Source organism: Parasteatoda tepidariorum, chromosome 7, assembly GCF_982258835.1.
Source record: "Parasteatoda tepidariorum strain Cologne lab strain chromosome 7, Ptep-v5.0, whole genome shotgun sequence".
NCBI lineage: Eukaryota > Metazoa > Arthropoda > Arachnida > Araneae > Theridiidae > Parasteatoda > Parasteatoda tepidariorum.
In genome coordinates, this window is record NC_141761.1 from 67,108,473 (window position 1) to 67,135,062 (window position 26,590).

Consider the following 26,590-nt stretch of genomic DNA (forward strand, 5'->3'; position numbering starts at 1 on the left):
TTAAAAGGTTTAAAGCGACATTCAAAACCTAGCCAAAAATAGTTGAAAACATTAAAGTGGAAGTAAAAAATTTTATCTTTTTTTTAATTTCCAGTCTAAATTTTATATCCGTATAGCTACATCAATCCAAATTTGAACAATTATCTTTTATGTGTCTGTTGATTCTAAATATAATTTAAGAATGGAAAAAGAGGAAATTACTCAATTAAATAAGCTACAGAAAGCTGAAGATATTGATGAAAAAAATGAAAATTCAGATCTCAATTTATCAGAGCCATCCTTATTTTTAAATAATGAAATTGACCAATTAATAATTCCAGAAAACAGCGAGAAAACACCAGCTTCTGAAACTATTATTCCATCTCCATCAACAGAAAATTCCCCTGATGATGACGAATGGCTAGATATTATGGGTAGTGGTAATTTTAAGAAATTGGTGAGCATATTTCATTGTGAAGTCAAATTTAGGGGATATTTCCGTAACGTGATTTGTCGCGATAGGTGCAATCACTAAGGAACTAAATAGATTTCAAATTTTCTATTTAACAACAAAAAAAAAGGTAGAAATTTGCCTGTGGGTGGCTATGAGTTATAATAAACTTTGATTTAGTTCCCTTCTATGATGTTTTTTTAGACCTTTTAGTTGTAAGACTTGGAGATTATTCTGTTGCAGATTACAATACCAGAGATATTTTCTATAAGTTTTGAAATAGCGATGTTTCTAAGTTTTAGTATAAGTCTCAATTATTCTAATTTCTTCGATAATTACTATATAAAATATTGAAATGAAACTATCTACTTCTGCACATATATCTCGTATGAATAATTAGATTGACTTAGGCAGTTGTATAGTAATATTTTTTTTAAAGAAATCCATAATAAATATTTTTAACATAGAAATAAGTTTACTCATTATAAAAGAAATAATCCAAATTCAGCAGTAATATTGATACGGGGAAAAGGGGAGATTTCTGTAGCGTGATCTGTGGCAGAATAATCGCCAAGTCTTGGAAACTTCCGGGCAGAGGCCCGCGAGAAACTAAATAAAACATCACAGAAAGGGACCAACTCGAAAGGTATAACCTGTAGCCACCCCTGGGAAAACATCTACAGGTTTTCTTAAAAAAAATTTGCAAGTTTAAAATCTATTTGGCACCTTGGTCATTGTAGTTCGCACGACAGATTATGATACGGAAATATCCCGAGGGAAAAAAAAACCTTAATACGAATGTTTAAGATAATTAAATGTTAAGAAATTAGAAATATTTGAGATAAAAAACTACTCTTATCAACTTAAAAAAACTAAAGTTGAAAAAAAAGGAAATTAAAAAAATATATAAATAAAATATCCTCTTAATTCTTTAAACAAAACTTCAATACAAAAAATAATATTTTAGGGAAGAAAAATTATTTGTAGCATTAATTAATAAAGCATACGATTAAAAAAGATAATGTTTATCAGAAATGTTTAAAAACAAAAAGTTTGTTTTCAAGACACAAAATCATTTGCTTATAACAAAAGGAGAAAGGAAGAAGTATCTCCACCTTTCTTTTAAGATTAAAACTGATTTAACTCTTTTATCTTTAAATCACTGAAATCCATTCATTCCTATAAGGAAATGCTATAGTATGGCTTTGATGAGAACTTCTTCAGACTAAAAGTCTGGGGCTGTCTGCTACTATGGTAACAAGAGAGAGCACATTTCTAATGGGGGGGAAATGGAGGAAAGAAGGTATCCATTGGTTTACTCACGATGATCTATGACGAGATTAAGACAAAAATATTCACCCCACAACCCTATTCGAAGTGTCCTCTCCTCGTAACCATAGTACCCGCCACAATGCGAGACGGATGCCTGAAAGAGTTCTCCTGAAAGCCGCACTATACTGCTCACATAACTCTCAAGATTGATAGCACACATAAACCAGAGTACCACAGTGTGGTGAGAACACCATCACTGTTGGATAAAAAAATTTAGTCAATCAGAAACATTTCACTTCCAAAATTCTGGTAACTTGAGCTTTCTAATTAGTGGAATTCTAAATGGACAGGCTTTTACTGTATTTATTTAATATGATGATTATTTTGATTTTAAATAATTCCATGATTTAATGCTATATAGGTAATTAAAAAAGGTAATGGTCATGAAACACGTCCTGAAAAGGGAGATCGGGTTACTGTTCGTCTGAGCTGTTTTGTAAATGATAAGTTAGTGGAAGAGCAGGAAAACCTACAAGTTATTGTTGGAGATATGGATGTTATTCAAGGTAATCTTTCCCAGTCTTTATATTAAAAAAAATTCATTTTGCTTGAAAAATATGAACTAAAATGTTTTAGATTTTATTATAAACAATTTTAATAATTTTTCTAGGTTTAGACTTAGTATTTTGTTTGATGGAAAAAGATGAAGTGGCTAAAGTTAAAATCCCTCCAAAACTAGCGTATGGTAAATTAGGGAGGTAAAAAAAGATTTGTTTGATTTTTATTCTTTCAATTTATTTCATATTTAGGATTATTTTCTTTTACATTTTTTTCCTGCATTTTTTGATGTTTCAGATACATTGTTTGATGATATTCAGATATGTTCCTATTAACAAAACTAAATTTAAGTCCCTTAACTAAATTTAAGTTTCTTAATGGTCTTATCAGTTAGTGATTCTGCTTTTGTGCTATAACAGGCCAAAGATGCCACAAACATTAGAGTTTGAAAATAAAGTTACGATGTGTACCCTTTGTCACTTAATTCGCCAGCACAGTAAAAAAAGAAAAAAATAGCATTCCTGATGTAAGCAAAATTATAACTAAACTCTAAATTAAAAAAAATATTTTTTCTTGATTAATTATATCTAGAAGAGAAAAGAAAAATAATAATTCTGAGTGTCAATTTTCTTTGTTGCTTTTAGTTGATGCAGTTATTTGATCAATCATAATTAAAAGCCTTGATTGTTGAAACCTAATTATTGTTTTGAAATTCTTTGTTTTGTCTAATAACAGGTAGAATTATTATGGATGTGAATATTGATAGATGGATAAAAAGGTAGAGAATTCATATTTTAAATAGGGACTCTCTTTCAGTGAAAAAGGATGCAGGAATATGAGAATTCTGTGTCTTTAGGTTACTCATAGTTTCCAAAGTCTAGTATTAGCACTGTATCAGTATTGAAAGTTGTTGGGAAATTTACCACTTATTTTGCCAATTCATCTTCAGCTATAATGGGTAAACTAAATGTGCTTGAAAATATAGTTACATAATCTATCGCTGCACATTGTTGAAACCCTGTGTATAAATTTAATTTTGATAATGTCAAAATTCCTTTCCAATTGGGGTTGGCATGTTTTTGACAATTGACAGTTTTATCCAGTTTTAACCCAGGGCTAAAGAGAATAGAAGGGCTGGTTCACTCCTTTGAAGTATCTCTCGTCGCGCCGATCCTCCGACGTCACTCTAGTGACGTCACTTTGGCGCAAAGCTCGCACTTTTACTTCAAGAACGGAGCGTTTGGCCTTACTAGCTCTAACTAATATTGGATCATTTCTTTTTGCGAGATATTCTAAGACATTTGTTATTTTCTATAATGACTTTTCTCAGTTTTTGCAGTGAATTTACAAGAATTTAAAACTATTATCGAAATGCCAGTTTGCGCGATTGCAACTTGCAAAAATTCTGATATAAAAACAAAAGGAAAAAGTATAATTTTTCGCGTGTTCCCTAAAGTAAATGAACAACTATGTAATGAATGGATTCCGAAATGACGCAGTTAATATAAAACAGCAATACGTTTATTCTGTCGTAAAGAACTTTTATAAAAATTCATTATCTAAATAGAAACCGACTCGTTACTTCATAAAGAAAGGCAGGTGAAAAGAATTAAAAAATGGATAAAGTCAAAGAAAATTAAAATGTAAATAAAAAGTATAAATAAAATATATAGTATATCGTTGAAATTCTCCTAATTTCATAACATATTTTTTAATGTAGTTATTCTAAATATTTATGATTTTTTTTAAAAATTATATTCTCCTCAATTTAAATATCTATAAATTATATCATCGTAAATTTAAATGTCTATAAACAATTGTAAAATTTCTAATGTCATTATGAACCTAAATTATTATTTTGTTTCAGTAATTAGCGTTTAAGGTTGATGTTTCCTAATGATTAAGTATGCACAAATTGCTTTTAACGGCATATTTAAAAAATAGGGATTCTAAATTTAACTTAAATTATCGTTATAAAAGAATATGTAGATAAAAAAAGTGTCGATATATGCCATCATTTTTCTTAATAGTTAAAGTTAAAACTGAACTTTTTAAAATAAAGTATTTATCGTGTCATTTTCACCAACTAGCAAAACATTTTTATAAGTTTAAAATGGTATTTTTTTAAATATAATAACCAAGAAAGTTTTTTTTAAACAATGTTTATGAACGGAAATAATGTGTTAATTACGTAAAGTTTGAAGGCTAATAACCAGAAAAAGTATAACTTATTTTTACAAAGAGAAAGATGCAAAGTTATCATATCTTTGCTTGCGATCTCCGAGATCTGTGGACACAGTGACGTCATGAGGAGGGAAATCGTAGCTTCAGCTCTAAGAGCGGAGTGAACTAGCCCTTCTATTCTCTTTAGCCCTGGTTTTAACCAGCATGTCAAACACTCCTTTTTAGAGCCGTGGCTCAGGGGAAGAGTGCTCGCCTCCTGATTAGGTAAACCGGGTTCGAATCTCGGCAATGGCTTTTAATTCGAATTTCGCACCAGGCTCATGTCGACCACAGTGCTGACGTAAAATATCCTTTGTTGTAGACGAATCGTGAGTTAGAGTCCCTTTGTTGTCAGGCTAATCATGGGAGGTTTTCATGGTTTTTCTTTCCATGTAATGTAAATGCGGGTTAGTTCCTTCAAAAAAAGACATCCACAAAGGCAAATTTCTCCCAATACTTGACCCAGGAGTTCCCTTGTCTTTTGGACTAGGTTCAAAATTACAAGGCTACAGAGTTGAGAAGTTATAGCTGTAAACTAAAAATTTGGTCACCTGTTCAATGAAGGTTATAAAACACTCCTTTTTGACATAGTTTTGAATTGTTGAAAATCCAAAATTTTTGTGTGCAAAATGATTATTAGATATTATAAATATGAAGTAATTATTAATAAAAGTACAAATGATCAATGAATTATGTTCTTTAATAGTTTTGACATAAAACTCCTTTTTTGCTTAAACAATTACTGCCAAAAACAAAAATTTGGGTGTAGAAAATTATAATCTATTATATTAAATAATTCTTGATAAAAATGTTTAAAATTGCAATTTATTTCATCTGTTAATTTATTATTGAAATAAATATTTGATTATTGAAATTAAAAGTACAATATCATACTATTATCTTACAAAAAAAAACATTTAACAATCATCTTGTTAATTATTTGTAAAATCATTTTTCATTTACGTCAATTTATTTCATCTGTTAATTTATTATTGAAATAAATATTTGATTATTGAAATTAAAAGTACAATATCATACTATTATCTTACAAAAAAAAAACATTTAACAATCATCTTGTTAATTATTTGTAAAATCATTTTTCATTTACGTCAATTTTAACCCCCCCTTTTCCTGAAATATGTGATTATAAAACTCTAGTTTTTAAGTGCTCTGTCCTCCAAGTTCATTTTTCAGTTTTGAATGAATAAGGGAGGAAATTCAAAAATATTATTTTAAATGATGTTGAGCTGCATGGATTAGAATGTAGACGTACCAAAACTTTTATAACACAATAAAATAACCTGTACAGTGAAACCTCTCAGGAGCGACCACTCTCCGTTCCACTGTAAAATGGTCATTTTTAGAGGTTTCCTCCATTGAATTTAAAATTGTTATTGAAGGTACATGATTTTTAGCAAGCTATTTAATTTTAGCCAGTGTCATTTTCTTGGTGCAGAAATGCCACTTCTATTGGCGTCCTAAAAAGACGGTTCTATGAATAAAATTTAGTGTCAGTAAAAAATATCCCAACTGCTATTATTATGCGTAAAAACAAACTTACAAATTATAAATGACAAAGCTATTTTAAATAAATAAACAATTATATTTTTTGTTCAAGTTTGAATTTATCTTTATGGTATAAAAATTAGTTAGCTGTAAAAAATGTTTGTTTTTTATAAAAAAAAACTTTTTTTTTCTAATTTAACTTTACACTCTAAAAGTAAATCATTGATATCATCGTCTTTATTGCACTCTGACTGCAACATGAGGTTATATCGTCAAAAAGAGCTCCAATAAGAGCGTCTAAATAAGAACTTCGCCTAAATGCTGTTGAACTTGGATAATTTGAAGTGCAAGGGGCCACTGCAAAACTTCAAATGATCCAAATTTTGAATTATCCAAAAAAAATTATTTTTATGTTATAAAATAATCAATCAGTAGGAAAATTGTGAAAAAAAGTATCTTTATTAATTTTAATTCGAAAACTACAGCTTTTTAAAATATTTAGATATTTCAGATTGCTTTTAAGAGCTTACTTGATTTTTTTTTAAACAAAATCTTCAAGAATGTCTACTGCTCAAAACACAGCTTCACTCATGTTAAATATTCTGCTAGATGAAAGACTTCCTGACTCTAAGTTGGAATCTGTCTCTGTTCTTCTACCTCATCTTCAATATCTTCCTAGTTCTCTGTTGCAATGTTCTTATTGTTTTGAACTTTGATAGGAACGGATAGAATATCTGTATCAGATAACTATCCACAAATGTCTATGTTTTCATCCATGTCAACGTAATCATTAAATGGTATGCTATCTTCCCATGCAATTGGGGGAGGTAAATTTTCTTTATCAAAAAGCTCAAAGAAAGCACAGCGTTTCTGATGAATCCTGCCTTCCAGAAACAATTTGCTATTGTTTATTGACTCACTTTGGACCATGCATTTAAGCACATTCTTGATGTATTGAGGAAGCATGAGAAATCTTTTGGGAAGATTCAGTAAGGAGGTGTTTAACGACTAGACATCTGTAGAAATGCTTCAGATTTTTAATGATACTTTGATCCATTGGTTGCACCATTAAGGTCAGGTTTGGCGAGAAAAAAACAAGAACCGTGACATTTTCCATAGCAGGTATCGGCTTATGAGCCATGCAGTTATCAATAAACACGATGTTTTCTTCTGTTTTTTCTTTGGTATGTGCAATTGAGATCTAGCAGCCTTTCTACAAAAGGATTCGCCATCATCCCAATGCTTTCCTGTTAGAATGGTATTCCATAGGCTATTCCATACTCTTTTGCGATGATGCATTTCTTCTTTACACCTTTTTCTACCTCACGAATCATAGCAATTTTTTCATTGAAAGATAAAGTTATATACGGGACAGGGGGCTTACTTGACGACGTGCTTGCACTGAACTTGCACCACAAAAACTAAAAGCACAATGAAGAATTAAGTGTTATTAGAACTTAGTCGACAACTCAAGTGTTATCGATTACAGTCCTGATTTCGAAGGAACTGTAACGCGGGTCATCTATGATTGATTGCATTGGGGAGACTACCATGTGTCGCAAAAGAAGGGGGGACCACCCGTATCCAAGGACAGGTACAGGAGGTTTACGTCCCCATTTTATCCCTGATCTGTTTCCTAGAACAGATAAGTATACTCTCCCACCCCCTTCTTTTCCCTTAGGAAATTTCCTCAATAGCTGAAAATAATTCGGCCACTTGTCAGATTTGAAAGGGTAAAACCTTCGAATTAAGGAAGTTGGACTTCGAAATAACCAAGATTTTGTAGTATTAACTGAAAACGCAAGCTTCAAGGGACCAACAAAAAACTTTGAATTATCCACGAATTTGAATTATAGACATTTGAATTATCCAAGTTCGACTGTATTTTGAATGCATTTTAATTCACTTATTTGTTTTGTAAAGATTTTTGTTTTGATAAATTTTTGTGTTTCCTTATTTGACCTTTTCTGCATTTGGTGCAGATGTTTACCTGGTCTCTGGGAGAGGTTTTAGTGATTTTTCCTGAAAGTTTTCTTCATCACTAAGTCTGGGAAATATTCCATGCTTCCCAAAAGTGGTCGTAAATGGAGATAGTCTTTCCTGGAGGTTTCACTGTAATTAGGAAATTTGTTTGAATAACTGTTCTTAATATTGATAACTTTATTAAACCTTGAATCCATTCATTGAAAAAATTAATAACTTATTAAACAAGCAATGTAGCTAAGCAAGATTTCCAACAATTAACACTAGTATAGTTAGCCCTATACAGCTCACACGAGAGCACAGTGATTGTGTTTTTCCTTTTAATATATTGTGTATAATATGTACAGATTCAGATTGTAGTGGCAATCCTGTATTGCCAGAAAGCTCTCTTGTTAAGAAATTAAAAGCATTCTACTGTTTAAAATTATTTGATGCAAAACAGCTGACTATTTATTAAGCATACTATATTTTCAAAAAATTGAAGGTAAATTATTAGTTTTCTTTTTTATTGTTTCTTATTTATTTCAGTAATGCAGGGATGCTACGCCTGCGCCATTTGCGACAAACTGAGACAAAACGGCATAACTGCGCCATTTTGCGACATTCAGCTCAGTTTCTGCCAAAGCTGCGCCATTCTGAGACAAAACGTCCAAAATTTGGCAAACCTGAATTCAGTTTCAAATATTAATCCGCATTGCCGTGAGTCATTGGAGATCATTTTGCCGTTCACGTCTCCACGGGATGAAAGACTTCCGCGAAAAAGCGGAAATCCGCTTTTTTCTCCCAATTTTTAAAATTTTCGACCATGTTCCAAAAACTAAAATTTTTAGGGCGTCCAATTAGAGAAACCCAAGCCGCCGGAGCGATAGTCGGATTCCCGCGACTTCCGCTATTGAGTGGAAAGGAGTCTAAGTGTTTCGTTTCGACCACCGATATTTGATTCTTTTTTTTCGTTTGGCTGATTTTCGGAATTTTAAATATTAGGAACTGCGCTGGAATATGCTAAAATCGCGATTTTTAATCAGACGATTTTAATATCAATCATCGATTTTCGTATTCAACTGATTTGAAACTTATGTGTTGCGATTTTTTTACGCTGTTTAAAAATCGTACTAGCAAATCCTATTCACTCAATTTAAAAATTCAATATCGCGATCTGTATTCTCGCGAGTTTAAACTCCAACGTCGCGATTCGTATTCACGCATTTTTAAATCCAATATTGCTATTCGTTATCACGCAGTTGTAATATCAGATCTCGGCTTTCGTATTTGTACGCTATTTAAAAATTACTCATTGCGATTCGTATTCACGTGATCTAAAAATTATTCATCGTGATTCTTATTTACGCGATTTAAAAATTCAATATCGCTATTTGTATTTTCGCGTTTTTAAAATCCAACAGCGCTATTCTATTCACGTGATTTTAAAATTCAAAATTGTGATTCATATTGACGCGATTTTAAAATCCAAAATAGTGATTCATATTGACGCGATTTTAAAATCCAATATCGTGATTTGTGTTTTTTAAATCCAGCTGCGCGATTCATATTCACGTGATTTTATAATCCAAAATCGTGATTCATATTCACGCGATTTTAAAATCCAATATCGTGATTTGTATTTTTGTGTTTTTAAAATCCAACAGCGTGATTCATATTCACATGATTTTATAGTCCAAAATCGCGATTCATATTCACGCGATTTTAAAATCCAACCGCACGATTCATATTCACGTGATTTTAAAATCCAATATCGTGATTCATATTCACTTGATTTTAACATCAAAAATCGCGATTCATGTTCACTCGATTTTAAAATCCAATATCGTGATTCATATTCACGCGATTTTGAAATCCAATATTGCGATTCATATTCACGCGATTTTAAAACCCAAAATCGCAATTCATATTCACGCAATTTTAAAATCCAGTATCACGATTCTAGAAAGAAGTAGAATTAAGTTTTTTCTTGAATTAGTTACTGTAAAGATGTGATATATTTTTCTACAGTTGTTGCATTTAAACAATTACTAAGTGCATTCATAATCACATTTTATGATTGTATATTTAGCTATATAAATTAAAAGAACATAGTCAAGTAACTGATCTTGTAAATGCAAGAAAGTACAATCTACTAGTCAATGCCAATTAACTAAAAAGTTTACTTTTATACTTAATAAAGGATGCAAGTCATTTTAGAAAGAAAATTATATTTATATGTGTCTTTTTAAATTGTTTATAATAGTTTTTATATATTTCTGTTTTGATATAAAAATGTATATATGCTAATTTTTGGCTATTAAGTGCTCCCTAAAATTTTCTTGAAAAATTCCTACCTAAAATATTTCAAAATTTCACTGCACTTCCTGAATTCTATCAAAGAGTTTTTTTTTTTTTTTTTTTTTGTGTTATTTGCATTTTCTTAAACTCTCATTATTTAATTACTGAATTTCTCTTTTAATTATTGAAATCTGTAGACCTTCCATTGTAACTGAATAGTTATATATTTTGAGATGAAATTTGAGCTCAAAATAAAATGGGTATTTTCCCTTTTGAATTACTGAAACTAAATAGATATTTCTTTTTAGAAAGTTAACACCATTATATTTTAAAAAATAAGAAAGTTAAAATTTACTTTGTAAAATTCTGGAACAGATACTATTCATTGACATAAATGATAAATGCAATATATATGAAAACAACAGAGTCCATAAAACAATTTTGTGGACTCTTATAATCAATCATATGCAGGTTTTTTAAAATCATAGCAATAGTGAATGTATGTATAATTGTAGTACTCCTAGTATGCTATTAATGGTTTTATGGATCCTGAAAATTATCTTTATATTGTTATCAAACTGATTAATAATCATTTTAGCTGAGATAAACTGAGTGAAAAAAATAATTTTAGCTGAGACAAACTGAGCCAAAAAGAGATTTTAACTGAGACGAAATGCAATTTCTGGTGAGACAATTTGATATTTTGCGAGTAGCATCCCTGGTAATGAAAAGTAAATGCATATATGTGCATAGCAAAAAAATAGAACAGTTTGCTTTGTCTTTTAAATGAATAAAAAATTATTGACATACAATTTTATTTTGACTTTTAAACTTATTCTTGTTGGCTAATTTTAAGAAAGTTGCTCTTTTAAAAAGGATTATGTTGGAAAATTCGGCTTAAAGAAGTTGTTAGTATTATTTCTCAACTTTAGCACCATTCAAAAAAATATTATTATCAGGAAAATGCTCGATATGCCTTATTTTCTTAAACAGTGAATACTAAAAATAGAAAATTGTAAAAAGATTCAAAACCGTGCTATTTTTAGAATTATCATTTCAAAAAATTATTCTTTTTCTAATTTTAAAATTTCCTTAATATTAAGAGATTTTTGGAAAACAGATTATTTTATAGTTGTAATTAATATGTTCAGCAAATAGTTTTAATATTCTGTTTTTAGAAATTATCAATAGAAATTGTTCTTTTATTTTGCCTTGAAAAGTCAAGAATGTTAATATCTCATTTATACTCAATTGAAACTTGACAATGATATAATCAACCCCAGAATTTAAATCTGTTTGGATGTAGCATTTAATTGCTTGAAACAGTTAGAAACAAATACATATACTTATTAAAATTATTAGAAATTAAACACATTCCTTTATTTTGTTAAGAGCTGTAGGAAAGATGAGTGATGAATAATAAAGAGGAGTGAGGACTAAATAAAAGAGCCATAACCATTATCTTATGTAAAACTAATTTTAATATCACGTTAAGTATTTTAATTTAATATACTGTGTCACCAAAGGACTAATCCCCAGGAAGGAAGACAGTTAGAAACAATTACATATACTTATTAAAATTATTAGAAATTAAACACATTCCTTTATTTTGTTAAGAGCTGTAGGAAAGATGAGTGATGAATAATAAAGAGGAGTGAGGACTAAATAAAAGAGCCATAACCATTATCTTATGTAAAACTAATTTTAATATCACGTTAAGTATTTTAATTTAATATACTGTGTCACCAAAGGACTAATCCCCAGGAAGGAAGACAGTTAGAAACAATTACATATACTTATTAAAATTATTAGAAATTAAACACATTCCTTTATTTTGTTAAGAGCTGTAGGAAAGATGAGTGATGAATAATAAAGAGGAGTGAGGACTAAATAAAAGAGCCATAACCGTTATCTTATGTAAAACTAATTTTAATATCACGTTAAGTATTTTAATTTAATATACTGTGTCACCAAAGGACTAATCCCCAGGAAGGAATCCGGGAAGGCAAAAATTTCACTATCTTCAAAAAATATGAGAATATAAATAAAAGTCTACATGTTTTGAGCGCTCAAAATTTTTAGTCACAAGTCTTCGAGCCCTGAGAATAACAACGTTTAAAGGAAATGTTTAGCAAGCTCAAAGGAAATGTTTAGCACTCTCAAAAATAGGCACCGATTTTTAAGACTTGGCAGATGTGAATGAAGAAAACAAAACTACTTTGCAATAAAAAATATAGTGCTGCCAACAAAAAAAACCTATAGAAACCGTGGTAGCTGGCAGTGAAACAGAGAATGAATTCCTTGCCAGTGCAACCTTGCATATATTGTATAAACCAGATGGGTTTTAAAATTTAGACTAAAAGAACACAGTAGATAAGTCCTTTTTTCAAGAATGTGATAAATCTATTGCTGTACATTCTTTGCATCTTGGGGATAAATTTAATCTCGACAACGCCAAAATTCTATACACCCCTGTCACATCAGCTCTTCTTTATACCCGGGAATCTTGTTTTGTTCATACGAGTGCCGATTCCCTTGTTACTAATATTGGTTTCTCACTATTTCTCCATGGCATGTTTAAATGCATTTTGCCTTGATTAGCCTTTTCCAGCTATTGTGGTTTTTCTAGTTTTGTTTTTCTTTATATTTAAGTTTTTACTTTCTATTTCACCCTTGAGGTACTGCGATTTTTCCAGTTTTATTTTCCGCTTTAATTTATGCTTTCTGGTTGGCAAATTAATATTTCTGTTTTATGTCACTCTTTTCTTCATTCACATCATGTGAGTCTTAAGAATGGACGTTTATTTTCTTCATATTTTTTGAAGCCAATGAAATTTTTACAATCAAGTATAATGTGTTATATTTGGTTCTTTCTTGATCATTATTTTGATCAAAATCTTTTGCTGAAAGTAGCAAACATCTGTAAATTATTATTTCAACAGGGTTCATGCAGTCTTTAAAATATTTAAAAAACTGCAGCACCTATATTGAAATGAAGAAGTTATCTTTAACTTTAAAATTTCAAAATTTAAGATTTAATTTAAAATTTCAGACTTATCTTAAATTTTAAAATTTCAAAATTTAAGATTTAATTTAAAGTTTCAGACTTAAGATTTGAAGTTATGTATTGAAATTGATTATTTAATAATGTGGTGAATATAAACATATTAAAATACATTTATGTTCTGAGTTTTGTTGCCACTGTTACAATTTCCTAAGGACCTTACAAATTCTGTTAAAAAAAAGACTATGGTATCAGATATATGTATGTAATGTATATATCATAAAATAAGTTTGTAATAAAAGGAATAAAGCAAAGAAATGATAGTAGCAATAATTTGTGATTGTAACTGTTGAACATGATAAGCGACATTTTATGGTGAACTTACGAAAATCAGTTTCAGAATGTATAAAAACATCAGGATGCTATTTGCAAATCATCTTTATCTGGAGAAAGCCATGTAATTCACATATTTGGTAGAATGAAACAATATTTTAAAAAGTTAATTATACGATATTCTAAAACCTACATGTTTCAATCTTTCTAAAATGTCATGATAACACTCACTAATTTCTTCAATTATGTATTAAAAAAAAATCGTTAATTATATAAAATCTTGTGAATGTGTATTATAATCTGTTTTTTTTTTGTGATTTGCCCTACAACTCTGTATGTAATTAAAATAATGCAAATTTGGTTTTAATATGAAATTAAAGAAGTAAATATTTAAAGAAGTTAGAAGCATCTTGAAAAGTATAAATAATGCCTTATAAAAAGTTCATGTGTTTAAATACTAAAATCTTGGAAAAGTATAAATAATTTATAAATCAATTCAAATTTAATTTTTAAAGGAGGTAAAAAGGAGAGCAATATTTTCTTTTTTTCCAGAAATCAACTAAAAACAAATCTGTTGCCTAAATACATCAAGATATTTTTCTATTAACTATTTAAAAAAAAAAAGCCTTTCCGACCTGAGCTAACACAAAAATGATAAATGGCTTCAGTTTTTATTTCATTCTCTTATTCTCTCAGCTTGGTTGCTTAGCAAGAAATTACTTCTGTCTTGTCAATTACACCGTTAAAGTAGATATTAAATTTCTCCTCCTGCTATGGCAATAGTTCTTGGCCTCTTTTTGGAATGACACTAAATATGTGTAACTTCTAGCACTCTAATTTTTGATTAAAAGTTTTCGAAATTTTGTCTACCCCCCTCATTTTGTAGGTCAGGAATCCAATTATGTAAAAAAAAAAAAGAAGTTCATTCAGAAAAAGTGCGTTTTTGTGTCTGATTTTGTAAATTAATTAGCATTTTTGAACTCACCTTTAGGAACAATTAAGATTGACTCCTAGTACCTGAAAATCCGATCATTAGAACAAAATGTATTAGGGGTGATATCTTGTTTTTTTTTTTTTTTTTGCGCAGTGTACATAATAATGTTTGCTTTTTTGTGCTAAATAGTAACTTACAGTTATTCTGCGAGTAAAATTTATAACCACATGTATTTATTCTTGTAGATCTCCTGAAATTCCACCTGAAAGTGAATTAGAATATGAAGTTCATCTGAAGGATGTTCAACCTGTAGATCATAATAGCTTAAGTGTATCTGAGAGACTAAATCTAGGGTAACTCTCTGATTTTCATATTCGGAATTTCCTTATTCATGCACTTTTAGTAACATCTTATTTTTTATTTAATCTGTCAAATTTTTTCTATTTCATATTTACTTTATGCAAATCGTAAATAAAAATATATTGTCGGTGAGCTTTTTATTCTGAGTGCAGCAAAAAATGTACGTTATGGAAATGGATATAGCTTAAAAAGGCATTTAATAAAGTGGAAATAATTCAGTATTTAAGGAAATAGACACGGCTCAAAGTATGCATTTCAAAAAACGGCATTTATCAGTCACTTTTCGACGTGAGGATACCATTGTTTTTTCGATCAACTTATTGTTACTCCTATCTTCATTGTTTCTTTAAATCTAAATTTTTTTTTTCTTAAATTTTTTTTTGCAGTTATCTGTTTGACCAATCTCTTGCTTTTCACATGATTTTTTAAAATTCCGATAATATGATGCAAGAAATTCAGATCAGGCACCTGATTATTCATTATTTGATGTGATTATTCCATAGTTTATTTCTATAAATTTTTTCACAGTTATCCCTACTGATCTTCCCATATTTTTTAAAATTTCGATATTATTTATTACTACACATGAATATTTAAAAGTACATTTAATTAACTCTTTTTAAATGTACCAATGCGTATAATTTTGTCGGAAATGAATGTTTTTTTTATATAATCCAACTTTTTGCAGAGTTTCTAAAATCTTTTTTTTTTTTAAGCCATGATGTCTTGCAAAGAGCAAAAAAGAAGGGATATGTAATATTTTTCTCTCTTAAAAATTTATAAATGTTACTTTTGTGCATAAAAATGAGTCTTTTATTTATTTATCTTCTATGTACACAAAGGAAAAAAAGTTAAGTGCAGAAAAAATAAATAAAAAGAACTACACGTTGAGAAGAAAAATTTCAGGATAATTTCTTCTTTCAGTAATCACAGGTCTGAAATTCATAATGAAAAATTGTGAAATAAAAAAAACTGAACGTCTTATTTTGCTCAAAAATTCAAATTTTTTAAATATTTGCTATAGTTTTGTTTACTCACAATACAGAAACCTTACCAGGGGTCTGTTTAGAAGAAATTTGGGTCCGTTAACGGACCCTTCACAAAATATCTTTTCATAAAAACGGACCCTTCACAAAATATTTTAACTTAAAAACGGACCCTTCACAAAATATTTTAACTTAAAGACGGACCCTTCACAAAATGATTTTTCTTTTAATCGGACCCTTCACAAATTTGTTTATTTTCATTATTATTTTGTTAATCGAATAAACTCTTTCCAGGGCAGAAAACAAGAGAGATGGGTGTAAACGAATTAAGTTTTGTCTTCGGCAGACGATTCTTCCATTATTCGTCCGAAATTAATATTCTGCGTTCAGCAGTATAAGCTAAATACCAAATATTTGTATGTTGCATCTCTAATTTAGAAGGAGCAATTGTTGTTCATTTTTTAAAATTTAATTTTTTTAATTACAATTTTACAGTGTTGAGCGAGCATAATCTTGTACGTCTATAAAATTTAAAAACTCCTTGAAATTTTTTTTTGCAATAACGGACCCTATTTGCACAAATTCATAAAAGCGGACTCTGGTTGAAAGAATGTGAGTAATTTTTTCACAATTTCACGAAAAACGGACCTTTCACAAAATGTCTGGACAGACCCCTGCTTACATAATAACGTTTGTTTTGTTTGAACCTCAGGGTTCATTATGTTTTGTCGACTGTAATAACAAGTTACCTCTACTCTACAGAAAACTATTTTTTTTACTTCATGTAGATGAAGACATTATTATCTGAGATAAGAGCTCTTTCACTATGACCAACTATAATGTCACTATAATGTCAACTGATCACCTCATTTTCTTGATGTTTACTTAAATAAATTTCTATACTTTCTGTTAAAAAAAGTTCTTTATGTGTATTATGCATTGTGATTTTTTCAATAAAATAATAAAAAGTCTTCTAAGTTTTTTTTTTCAATTGCTTAGAGCTATGCAATAATTTATGCTGTATTAATAACTAATTCAGCAGATTATAAATATTCAGATATAAAAGTGTTCAGTTATGTTTAATGCAATTTTTTATTTTTCTATTTCCTTAATATGTTTATTTTTTCAGTGATGAAAAGCGAGCACGTGGTAACTTCTTCTATGAAAGAAGTGAATATCTTGAAGCCATATTTTGTTATGGAAGGTAATTTTGCTTTCACACTTCTGCATTGAAATTTTATGCTTCCTGAAAATACTTTTAATCTGAATGAATTTTTTCAGGTCCGCTGAATACTTAGAAGGAGTAAGAGATGTGAGTTGATAATTCTATTTTTTATTTTTTAAAAATCAAAGTTTACTTCTTTTGTAACAGGAATTAATTTGAATGGTGTGTTTCTAATTAAACAATTTATAATTCAATTATTACAATCGAAATATGAATTGTAATTGTTTACTTACATTTATTACATAACCCAAAAAATTTGTTTTTATTTAAATATCATTTTAGTTCATGCATTTAGTTTAGAATATGCATGTTATTTGATAGTTGTCTTTTTACTTTTTTTTTAAAAAGGAAATTTACAATTTTAAATATTTAAGAGTCTTAAATTTCATACTGAATTTCAAATAACATTTCTGCTATGCTGTATTTTTATGGTTAATTAAATCATTGTTGTTGCCCCCCCCCCAAAAAAAAAGAAGGAAAAAAGAAAGACTCAGCCCTTTTTCCAGGGTTACGTTATACTTTTATGTTTATAGATATTTATTATTTTTCTACTATAATCATGTGTTAGGTAATTAGTGAATAGAATTGTAAAAAAAACTTCATATTCCATAAAAAAAAAAAAATTATATTAAACTTTGCTAAAGGTATGCCATTATATATCTAAGGTCTGCTCTCTGTGTTTTGCGCTTTTAGTAATTTTTTATTTGATATATTTAATAATTTATCCCTAGTTGTATACCTACTTTCTATGTTTATTTTCTTTTATTTCAGAGTTCTGGATCAACCCCTGAGGAATCACAAAAAGTTGTTGATATGATCGTCAAAGTATACAATAATATGGCAGCATCTCATCTTAAGGTATTCCATAAAAAAAAAACAGATCTGTTAATGAAAGAAAAGTTAAATTCATAAAATTTTGATAACTAATACAATGTGTACCTGATATTTGAAAACATGTTAATTAAAATGAATCACTATCTAATAGATGATCTGAATTATAAGTGTCTATTTTTGTTGCAATCTATGCATTGCAGAAAATTCTATAACAGTGTTTTTTCCTCTCCTGTAGTTAGGTGCCTATCAAGCTGCTCTTAAAGCTGTGGAGTCTGTTTTAAACATTCAACCAAAAAATGTCAAAGCATTGTTTAGAAAAGCTAAGGTAAAACTTTTAAAGTTTGAAATTATATAATGTTACAAGCTATAATTTTTTTCAGTGTTTGCAACTTCTGTATGAAATAATTTTCTCAACTTCTAAATCTATTTTTAATAGTATATAAAAAAATAATTGTTGTATTATTTTAAATAGAATATTTTCATCAGATATTATGTTCTCAGATCATGCAATAAAAATTATCCTGGACAAATATTAAATGTTTAATTGAATTAATTTTCAATATTGATTAGAGAAAGTTTATTTCTGGTTTTAATATCTTGTTTTTTCCTATTGTTTTAGGTGTAATATTGTAAATTTTTAGGTGTATGTATTGCTTTAGGTGTATTGTTTTAATTTCTTTCTTACTCTATTTTATTTCTGTATCTTAGTGACAATTTGTGTATGAAATTGTAAAAATTTTGCTCTTGCAATGTTTCTAGTTAGCTAATTTAGTGGCTGAGTTTTCTTTGAAAATAACTTATTTTCTAAATTCTATTTGAATATATTATTATCTATCGTTATGTATAGTAATTTTAAATAAGTTAAAGTTTGCGATCTTTATTGTTATAAAACTGCTAGATCAAAAACAGCCCAATCATATAAGACTTGCAAGAAAGATACAGTTGATTTTAAAAAAAAAATCAGAGCCGACACAACATTTCTTACCTGACTACTTTATCCAGCTATATAACTGGCAATAGTAGTGGAACAAATGCTGTTTTTCTTCCTTTCTTTTTTTAAATGTTTGATGCAGTTAATATCTAAGTTTCTGTTTTGCTGTTTCGTAATCTCTTAACATTTTTTCATTCTTGGTGTAGTAGTAACATGACTATTTTGTGCCTTTCAGGCATAGTTCTAAAAAACTTATTAGAGAATACAGTGGACTCTAGCATGTGTGCGTGTTATTTTTTAAGAAATGCATCCAGTCTTTCTTTAAAAAAAAAAGTCTTCTGGCTCCTCCTACTTTCAACCCTCATTGAATAATTTGATTATAACAATTGTGAGTAAAAAAGAGGGGCCTCTTTTTAAAGAGCCAAGGAACAGAAAAGGCAACTTTTCTATTGCCTTTAAAAAAATCACAAGTTACAAAAAAATTTGGAGAAAAGAGGAGGAAATGTAGGGTTTTTGATCAATCTGAATAATTTAGCAATATGGTTTATTGGCATTCAAATAAACCACACTTTTCCATAGATTAAAATTGAAATAAATCATGTTAGTTCTTGGAATTTTGATGGGCCTAATGAGTTCCTTTAATTTGTAATTGCATGAATGTTGTACTTCTTTGCAGTTGTATATTTTTCTAAAAAAATAGCAGTTAGAAAGAACTTTTAACTTTCCTGAAAAATTGGCTTAAATTGTAATTATGCAATGAACTTTTTAAAAATTTATTTCTTAAATTTGTGTTGGTGAACTTTTAATATGAGTTAATAATTAGTTTATACTTAAACCAATTTTTAAAACTACACTTTTGATCTGAGTTATATACTTAAAAAAAAGAACTCAAAATATCAGCTTTTTTTACGAAAGCGTATATAATATTTCCAGAGGCAGTTGATTTATTATAATGTTATTATTATGACATAATTTGTTAGAAAACAAATTTTACTTTATAAATGTTTACTGATAAACTATTGGCACTTACTTATTTGAAACATTTAGGCAAAGTCTTCAAAGCACCTTTCTACAAATCTAATCTTATCTAATGTATTGTTGCTAACTGTTATGCATTTAGACATTATGAATTGAAACTATTAAAATAGAGTTTTAAATTATTTGTTGTCTTTCAATGTAGATGAACTATGGGAATTGGTAAATTGTTTTTAAGATTTCTGAGAAAAACAAACAAACTTAGTAACTATAAAAAGCTGGATTTTTATGCGTATTATATATTTAAAAAAAAACTTCTGGAGAAATTTAATATTCTAGCTGATATAACAGTTTCAACCATAATAACAGGTGTTATCATTCATTCAGCAAAATGAACTTTTTACAAAAATAGTAAATGCATTTTACTTGATAAAACTGTATTCTTTTTGTAGTTTTAAATTATATATTTTTATAAAGGTAATATGAAATTGTTTTGAAAACCAATGTACATTAATTATTCCAATATAAGAGTGCCCCTATTCATTAGAATATGGTTTTAACTCATAATGAACATAAAGTTTGTATCTGCTTTAATAAACTGTAATTTGATGAAACAACTAAATTATAATAAAATTTAATAATTTAGATAACATAAAAATAAAATAATCCAGTAACATCGAATTTTTAGCCAGAGGTTTCCCTATATCTAGACTAATTACATGAACAGTGGAAATGTGGTCAGCATTGTTGAGATCCCCTTTATTTCCTAATACTTTTCATACTATCTGTAGTCTTTGAACTGAAACTGCCGACAGATAATTCAGTACTTTAACCATTGGCATTCAAGCTTTATTTATATGTATAATTCATGTAAAACAAATTTGCCTTATTGTTTAGATAATTTGATATTGTTCATAATACTCCATGGAATAATAAAGATGACTTACAAAATGTTTTCTACAATCATGTATCAAATCTGGATTTTTTATTCCAACTCAATAAGATAGTTACTATTTTTTTTTCTAGGGGCAATCTTGTACTTTTTTATGAAATTTAGAATTTTTATATGTTGTGTAAAAAGTCTTTTTATTTGACTGTTTGTCCATTATAGTAATGGCACATTATTCTTTACATTATGCTAATGTATTAAGTTATGTTAAAATATTTCTCTCTCTCCAATTTACAGATTTTGGGAGCTCGAGGATCAACAGATGAAGCCATAAATTGCTTAAAAGTTGCAATAAGTATGGAACCGGATACAAAAGTAAGATTACTATGAAATTTTATTTTTGTATCTACGTATAAAATATTACTATGCCATGCTGAAATGTTTTTTGATATTTTGATAAAGTCTTTTCCATTCTCAAATTGCAAATAGCAGCAGTCACCAACAATCCACTCTTTAAATTCTTTAAATAACATCATGGCTTTGATGAATTTCTATTAAATGTTTGCCACCACTGTTTGTTTGGTGTCACTATTCCTCCACTGAATAATGTAAGGGAAAAAAGTTATCTGTGAGATTGTACCAGAAATTTTTAGTGTAAGAGTTTTGCTAAAATTTTATGTTACAACTCAAAACTCAAATTATATTTTACAATTAGCTTGTTTTCTTACATCAAAATTTTTCTCTGGTGCATTATCTTTTCAATAGCCCAGTGAAAATCCTTTTTTTCTCATTAGGCATAGATAAAAAAGAAGTGCCATGAAGAAAAAGAAATTCATACCTATTGTATTATTTTCAAAAGTTTTATTTCTTTTATATGGTCTGCACTGGGCTTTGGCATACTAAACAATGTAGGTCCAAACTTTTCTGTTTTTAATTTTGGATTTCCTGTTTGAAATTCTCATTATAGTTCTAGAGGTTCAAAAGTATATAAATAAATATTCACACTAATTTTATTTTCTGTAAATAATTTGTTGATGGGTTTTAAATATTTACTTAATTTTCTTACTTTTGACACTATAATAAAATCATTAATTGCTGTCTTTAGAAGTTATTACTTGTTTTTCTATTTGTTTCAAGCTTTTTATAAATTTGAAAAAAAAATTAAACTTTTAGCTATTTGGGATAAAGTAAATATTTATGCATGTAAAAGCACCTATAACATTTCAATTTGTTTCTTTAATTCCATATTATTAGCTTCCTTTAAAATAAATATTTCCTGGTTTTTCACAGTGATTTTTCTCATGTTATATTTTCAATTATTAAACTATAGTTTTTATTTTATGTTAAAGTATGAGGTGGATTTTGCAACAATATCATTATTTGCAAATATTTTTAGGTATTACAATCGGAGCTTATTAAATTAAAGAATCAAAAACGAAAAGAAGAAGAATCTCAAAGAGCCATGTACAAAAGAATGTTTCCTCAGAGTGAACCCAAAAAAGTTAATTCTTTTTCAAAAGTAAGTTTTGTCTTTTTATATTTACAATAATAAATTAATTCATCTACACACTAAGCATATAGGGGCCATTACTTTGCATCTAAGTTGTTAATTTTTTTAAAAATGTTGAAAAAGTGATCATAAGGGTAGACATGTAATTGACACTTAAAAACTTTATTTCACAAATTTGAATCTTAAAGCTTTTATTGTTCTGCCATAAATAGTTTCTACATATATCACTCTTTAAGTTGGTGCCATACATGTTTGAGTTGTAATGTATTAAAAAAAATTACAGTCAAAATTATAACTTTTCTCTTATATGACTAAATTTTTAATATGGGGCAGTTAAAAGATTGAGGCTTACTTATATTCAAATTAAACTTACTTATTTTTTAAAAAAAATCACTATGCAATAGAAGCTGTTCTTTGTTACTTAACAATTAATATTAATTTTTATTTTAAATTACCTGTAAAAAATTTCTATTCATCACAAATAATAAATATCCATAATAATAAATATCCATAAACAGACTTAGATAAAATGAAAAACTTTCTGTAAACACAAAATTTCAGTTAATTTTTTTTTTTTTGCATGCACTAATTAACTTTAGTAACTAGTCTCAATCCTTTCATCAGCACCTCATTTTGGTGAAATTTATTTGAAAATTGCAGATTTTTTTAAAAATGTTAATATTGTTTCATGTCATAGGGATGAGTTTGGTAAAAAATTAAAAAAGCTGAAAATAGAAATCTAAAAATGTCATACATAAAAACCCTTTTTTAATATTTAAAAAAATACCATTTAATCAAGAAAAAAGCATATGTAGAAAGCATTTATCACAGAATGTTATTTACGTTTCAATAAAAATATCGATGTGAGATTTTATTATTTATTTAAATTGTGTGAATATGATTCTCTATGTGCGATTTTTAAATCACGTAAATACAAAGCTTAATTTTAATAATATTTCAATAATTTTCAATAAATTTCAATAATTTTAAAATTGCCTTAATACAAATCTCGATGATTGAATTTAAAATTGCATGAATACTAATCTCGATGTTTCATTTTAAAATTGCATGAATATTAATTCAGATGTATATAATTTTTAATTCACTTGAACACGAATCATGATAGCGGCTTTTAAATTCCATGAATACAAAACAGGATAGTTTATTTAAAATCATGAAAATACCAATAAAGGTGTGCTACCTAATAAATTAATAATAAAGAAGAATTTTAATTTAATAAAATATTGTGAATCCATGCAATGTATGTTTCAAAATGCTTTTACTCAGTTAAAAGAATTAATTATTAAAAAAAAATTTCAATGATGTCTGAAAACTAAAGTTTTATTAAAAAAGTATAGAAGATCTTGATTTAAGTTGTTGTAAATTGCTAACATAAATTTAAAAATATTTTTATATTATAATAAGGATTTTGTTGTCTTTGTAATTAAAACGGATCATTGAAGATACCTTTTTAGTAACACTACAAATTTAATAAAACACACATTATATCTTTGAAGTGCTAGTGCCCATCTTGTTAGCTCTGCAGTATGTGGGGCACTGCTTGTCAAATAGGTGAGTGGGTTATGATCGGAAATTACTTTAATTTGTGAATTAAAGTAATTCACATGAATTGCTAATTTTCACATTATCAGAAATATCGTGATCCAACTCAATGGCTAATGCTTTAGGTGTACACCCTAAATAAGCCACGTTCAACATTAAAAAAATGTTCTTCCAAAATTTCATAAAATATTGTATGATAATATGACAATATACCAAATATTAGTAATAATTAATCAAATTTCCATTTCATTATATAAATCAACTAAAAAATAACTAAATTAATATGATAAAAATTCAATAAGAATAAATTTCATCAAAATTAATGACCTTTTCTATTATTTGAAAATCAAATTATGAATACTAATATTAAAATTGCATAGAAAAACTTTTTTTTCTTCTAAAATATATTATATTCAGTAAATGCTTCTCCTTTTTTTTCTCTTTAAAAAAAAAATTACTATTATTTTAATGAAAAATAATTTGATGCAATTCTATTATTTAGAACATGTATGAATGTTTCTTTTACTTGAGAAAAAAGAAATCTTATCTAAAGTAAATTGGCATCAAAATATAATTTATCTGTCAATCAAATTTAGGAATATATAATAAAATATTCGGAATAATCTTGCTATTAGAATAATCTTTCAGAATACACAAAATTGTAAATGTCCTCAGCAAGGAAAATTACATGAATTACTATTTAACCCAAGGTTGTCATGATTTCAAAATAAACAATGAGTTCATTTACTTGAATCAGAACACTCATATAAACAGTCTATAACTTCGTCTTCAATTATTATAGATCATTATTATTAGTATTGATAACAATTTCATGTTTATCAAAACCATTTAGAACACTAATAAAATAACATGTTTATAAACAATGTTGGATGCTAACAAAACTACTGATGTAGTTATATAATTTCACAATTGATGGGGAAAAAATCAATTTCACTTAATGTACTGATGTACATAAATGTAATACTAGATACATCTTAAACTTAATACCCTGATGTGCATAAATTATCTTATTCTAAAAAACACTTCTAACTTTACTTACATTGGCATGTAGGAAATCAAAAGTAATTTAATACTTTGTTAACTCTAACTAAATGCAGTGATGTGCACAACACTATGGCGTACTAATGTATATTAATTTAACTGCACTGATGTGCTAGCATTTCTTTTAAACTAACTAGATGCACTGACGAGCACATAATACTTCAATATACTGGTGTACCTTAATTTATATGCACTTGCGTGCTAAAGTATAACATTGTATTCTTTTCAAATTGACATTGATATGCTTCTCATTTAAACACAGAAATGTGTTAACCATTTTAAATTGTTTCAAAATATAACACAAAATGATTAAAATTTTTTTCTTATGGAACAAAAAAAATGCAATAAAAAATATCATTGCTCTATTCTTATTTATGCACTATTGAATATATGACATATATATTCTAGCAAATACTAAACAGAATAGCAATGATATATTCTACAATTTATTCCTATCAGAACAAAATATTTCTGATAAAACAATGTTTAAATTATCAGTTAAAGTTCATGTATTTCCGAAAATGAATTTTCTAACAAATTGGAAATTAAACAAATAAAGAGTAATATAACACAAATGGTGCTCTTATCGTATTTATCAAATCAAACATTCTGTCAGATTGACTTTCCTGTTAATAAAATTCCAAATAATAAATCTGCAAGACTACCCCAATAAGGATTTTGATGTGTTTATAATTAAAACGGATTATTGATGCTACTTTTTTAGTTACACAACAAATTTAATAATGCGAAAGTAACAATCATGAACACGATTTTTCCATGCGAGCACAACCTAAACACTCCTCTACCAATCTAAAAAAAATTCTTGTTCAATTTCCCCTCTCGGGAGAAAAGTCTAATCGTTCTCCCTGTCACAAGTCTTAATTTTCCCTTTTTATGGCTCAGAATATCACTATTATATTTATATTAAATTTGATTCTTAAAAAATAAACTGACTTTAAATAAGTTGACTTACTTTAAAATTTTTCTTATCTTAAATTTTCATAGGATGTTTTAAAAATGCAAATCAACTTTTAAGATATTTATTTTAAAATTGAATAACCTCATAAATTTTTTTTTTATTAGGCTTTGAAATTAAGTGCTATAACTGCTGGGATGACTGCAATAGTTGCTGGAATGGTTGCTTTTAAGTATTTGCAGAGTTGATTATAATGGTGATTTGAAAGAACTAATGAAATGTTCATTCCATTTATATTGTTTGAATGTTAAAAAATGTTTAAGGTTGTATACTCAATTTGTACAAATATGTAAATTCAAATATATAATTCTACCAATCAGGAATTTTTTATTATTATTAATAAAACAATTAATAAATTTTAATAGTTTTATTTAATTTGTAAATTTGAGTTTTATCTTTTCAGTGTCTAAATTTTCCACTCTAGATATAAACAATGATCAGACAAAATATTATTTATTTGCTTATTCTTGACTTTTTATTGTCTTTAGTGTTTAGCTAGTTTGTCACAATATGAATCTGAGAAATTTAGTTTAACCCTCTGACTGCTCAATTTTTGGACCAAAATCGCTTTAAAAATTGCATATTTTTTTTAATTGCATATTTCAAATCTATATATATTGGAGAATTGAAAAATGCATTTTTTTCTTTCTAGAAAATATTTTTTGTGTAGGTTTTTATCATGTGAAATTAAGTTGCCAAAAAAACTAATTTCAGAAATTATCACCTAAATAATTATTTTTAAAATAAATTTCAATT

At 27.8% G+C, this 26,590-nt stretch overlaps 1 protein-coding gene across 1 annotated transcript; it reads left to right on the top strand.

Annotated features, from left to right (window-relative positions):
* Positions 1–26,196, top strand: zda (peptidyl-prolyl cis-trans isomerase zonda). Its single transcript, XM_016073614.5, has 11 exons — positions 1–436; positions 2,124–2,268; positions 2,373–2,460; positions 14,769–14,876; positions 16,999–17,073; positions 17,151–17,181; positions 17,866–17,952; positions 18,164–18,253; positions 21,021–21,098; positions 22,120–22,242; positions 25,942–26,196. The coding sequence occupies exons 1-11, from the start codon at positions 182–184 to the stop codon at positions 26,020–26,022; spliced, it is 1,161 nt and encodes a 386-aa protein (XP_015929100.2). The 5' UTR covers positions 1–181; the 3' UTR covers positions 26,023–26,196.
* The last annotated feature ends 394 nt before the right edge of the window (positions 26,197–26,590 follow it).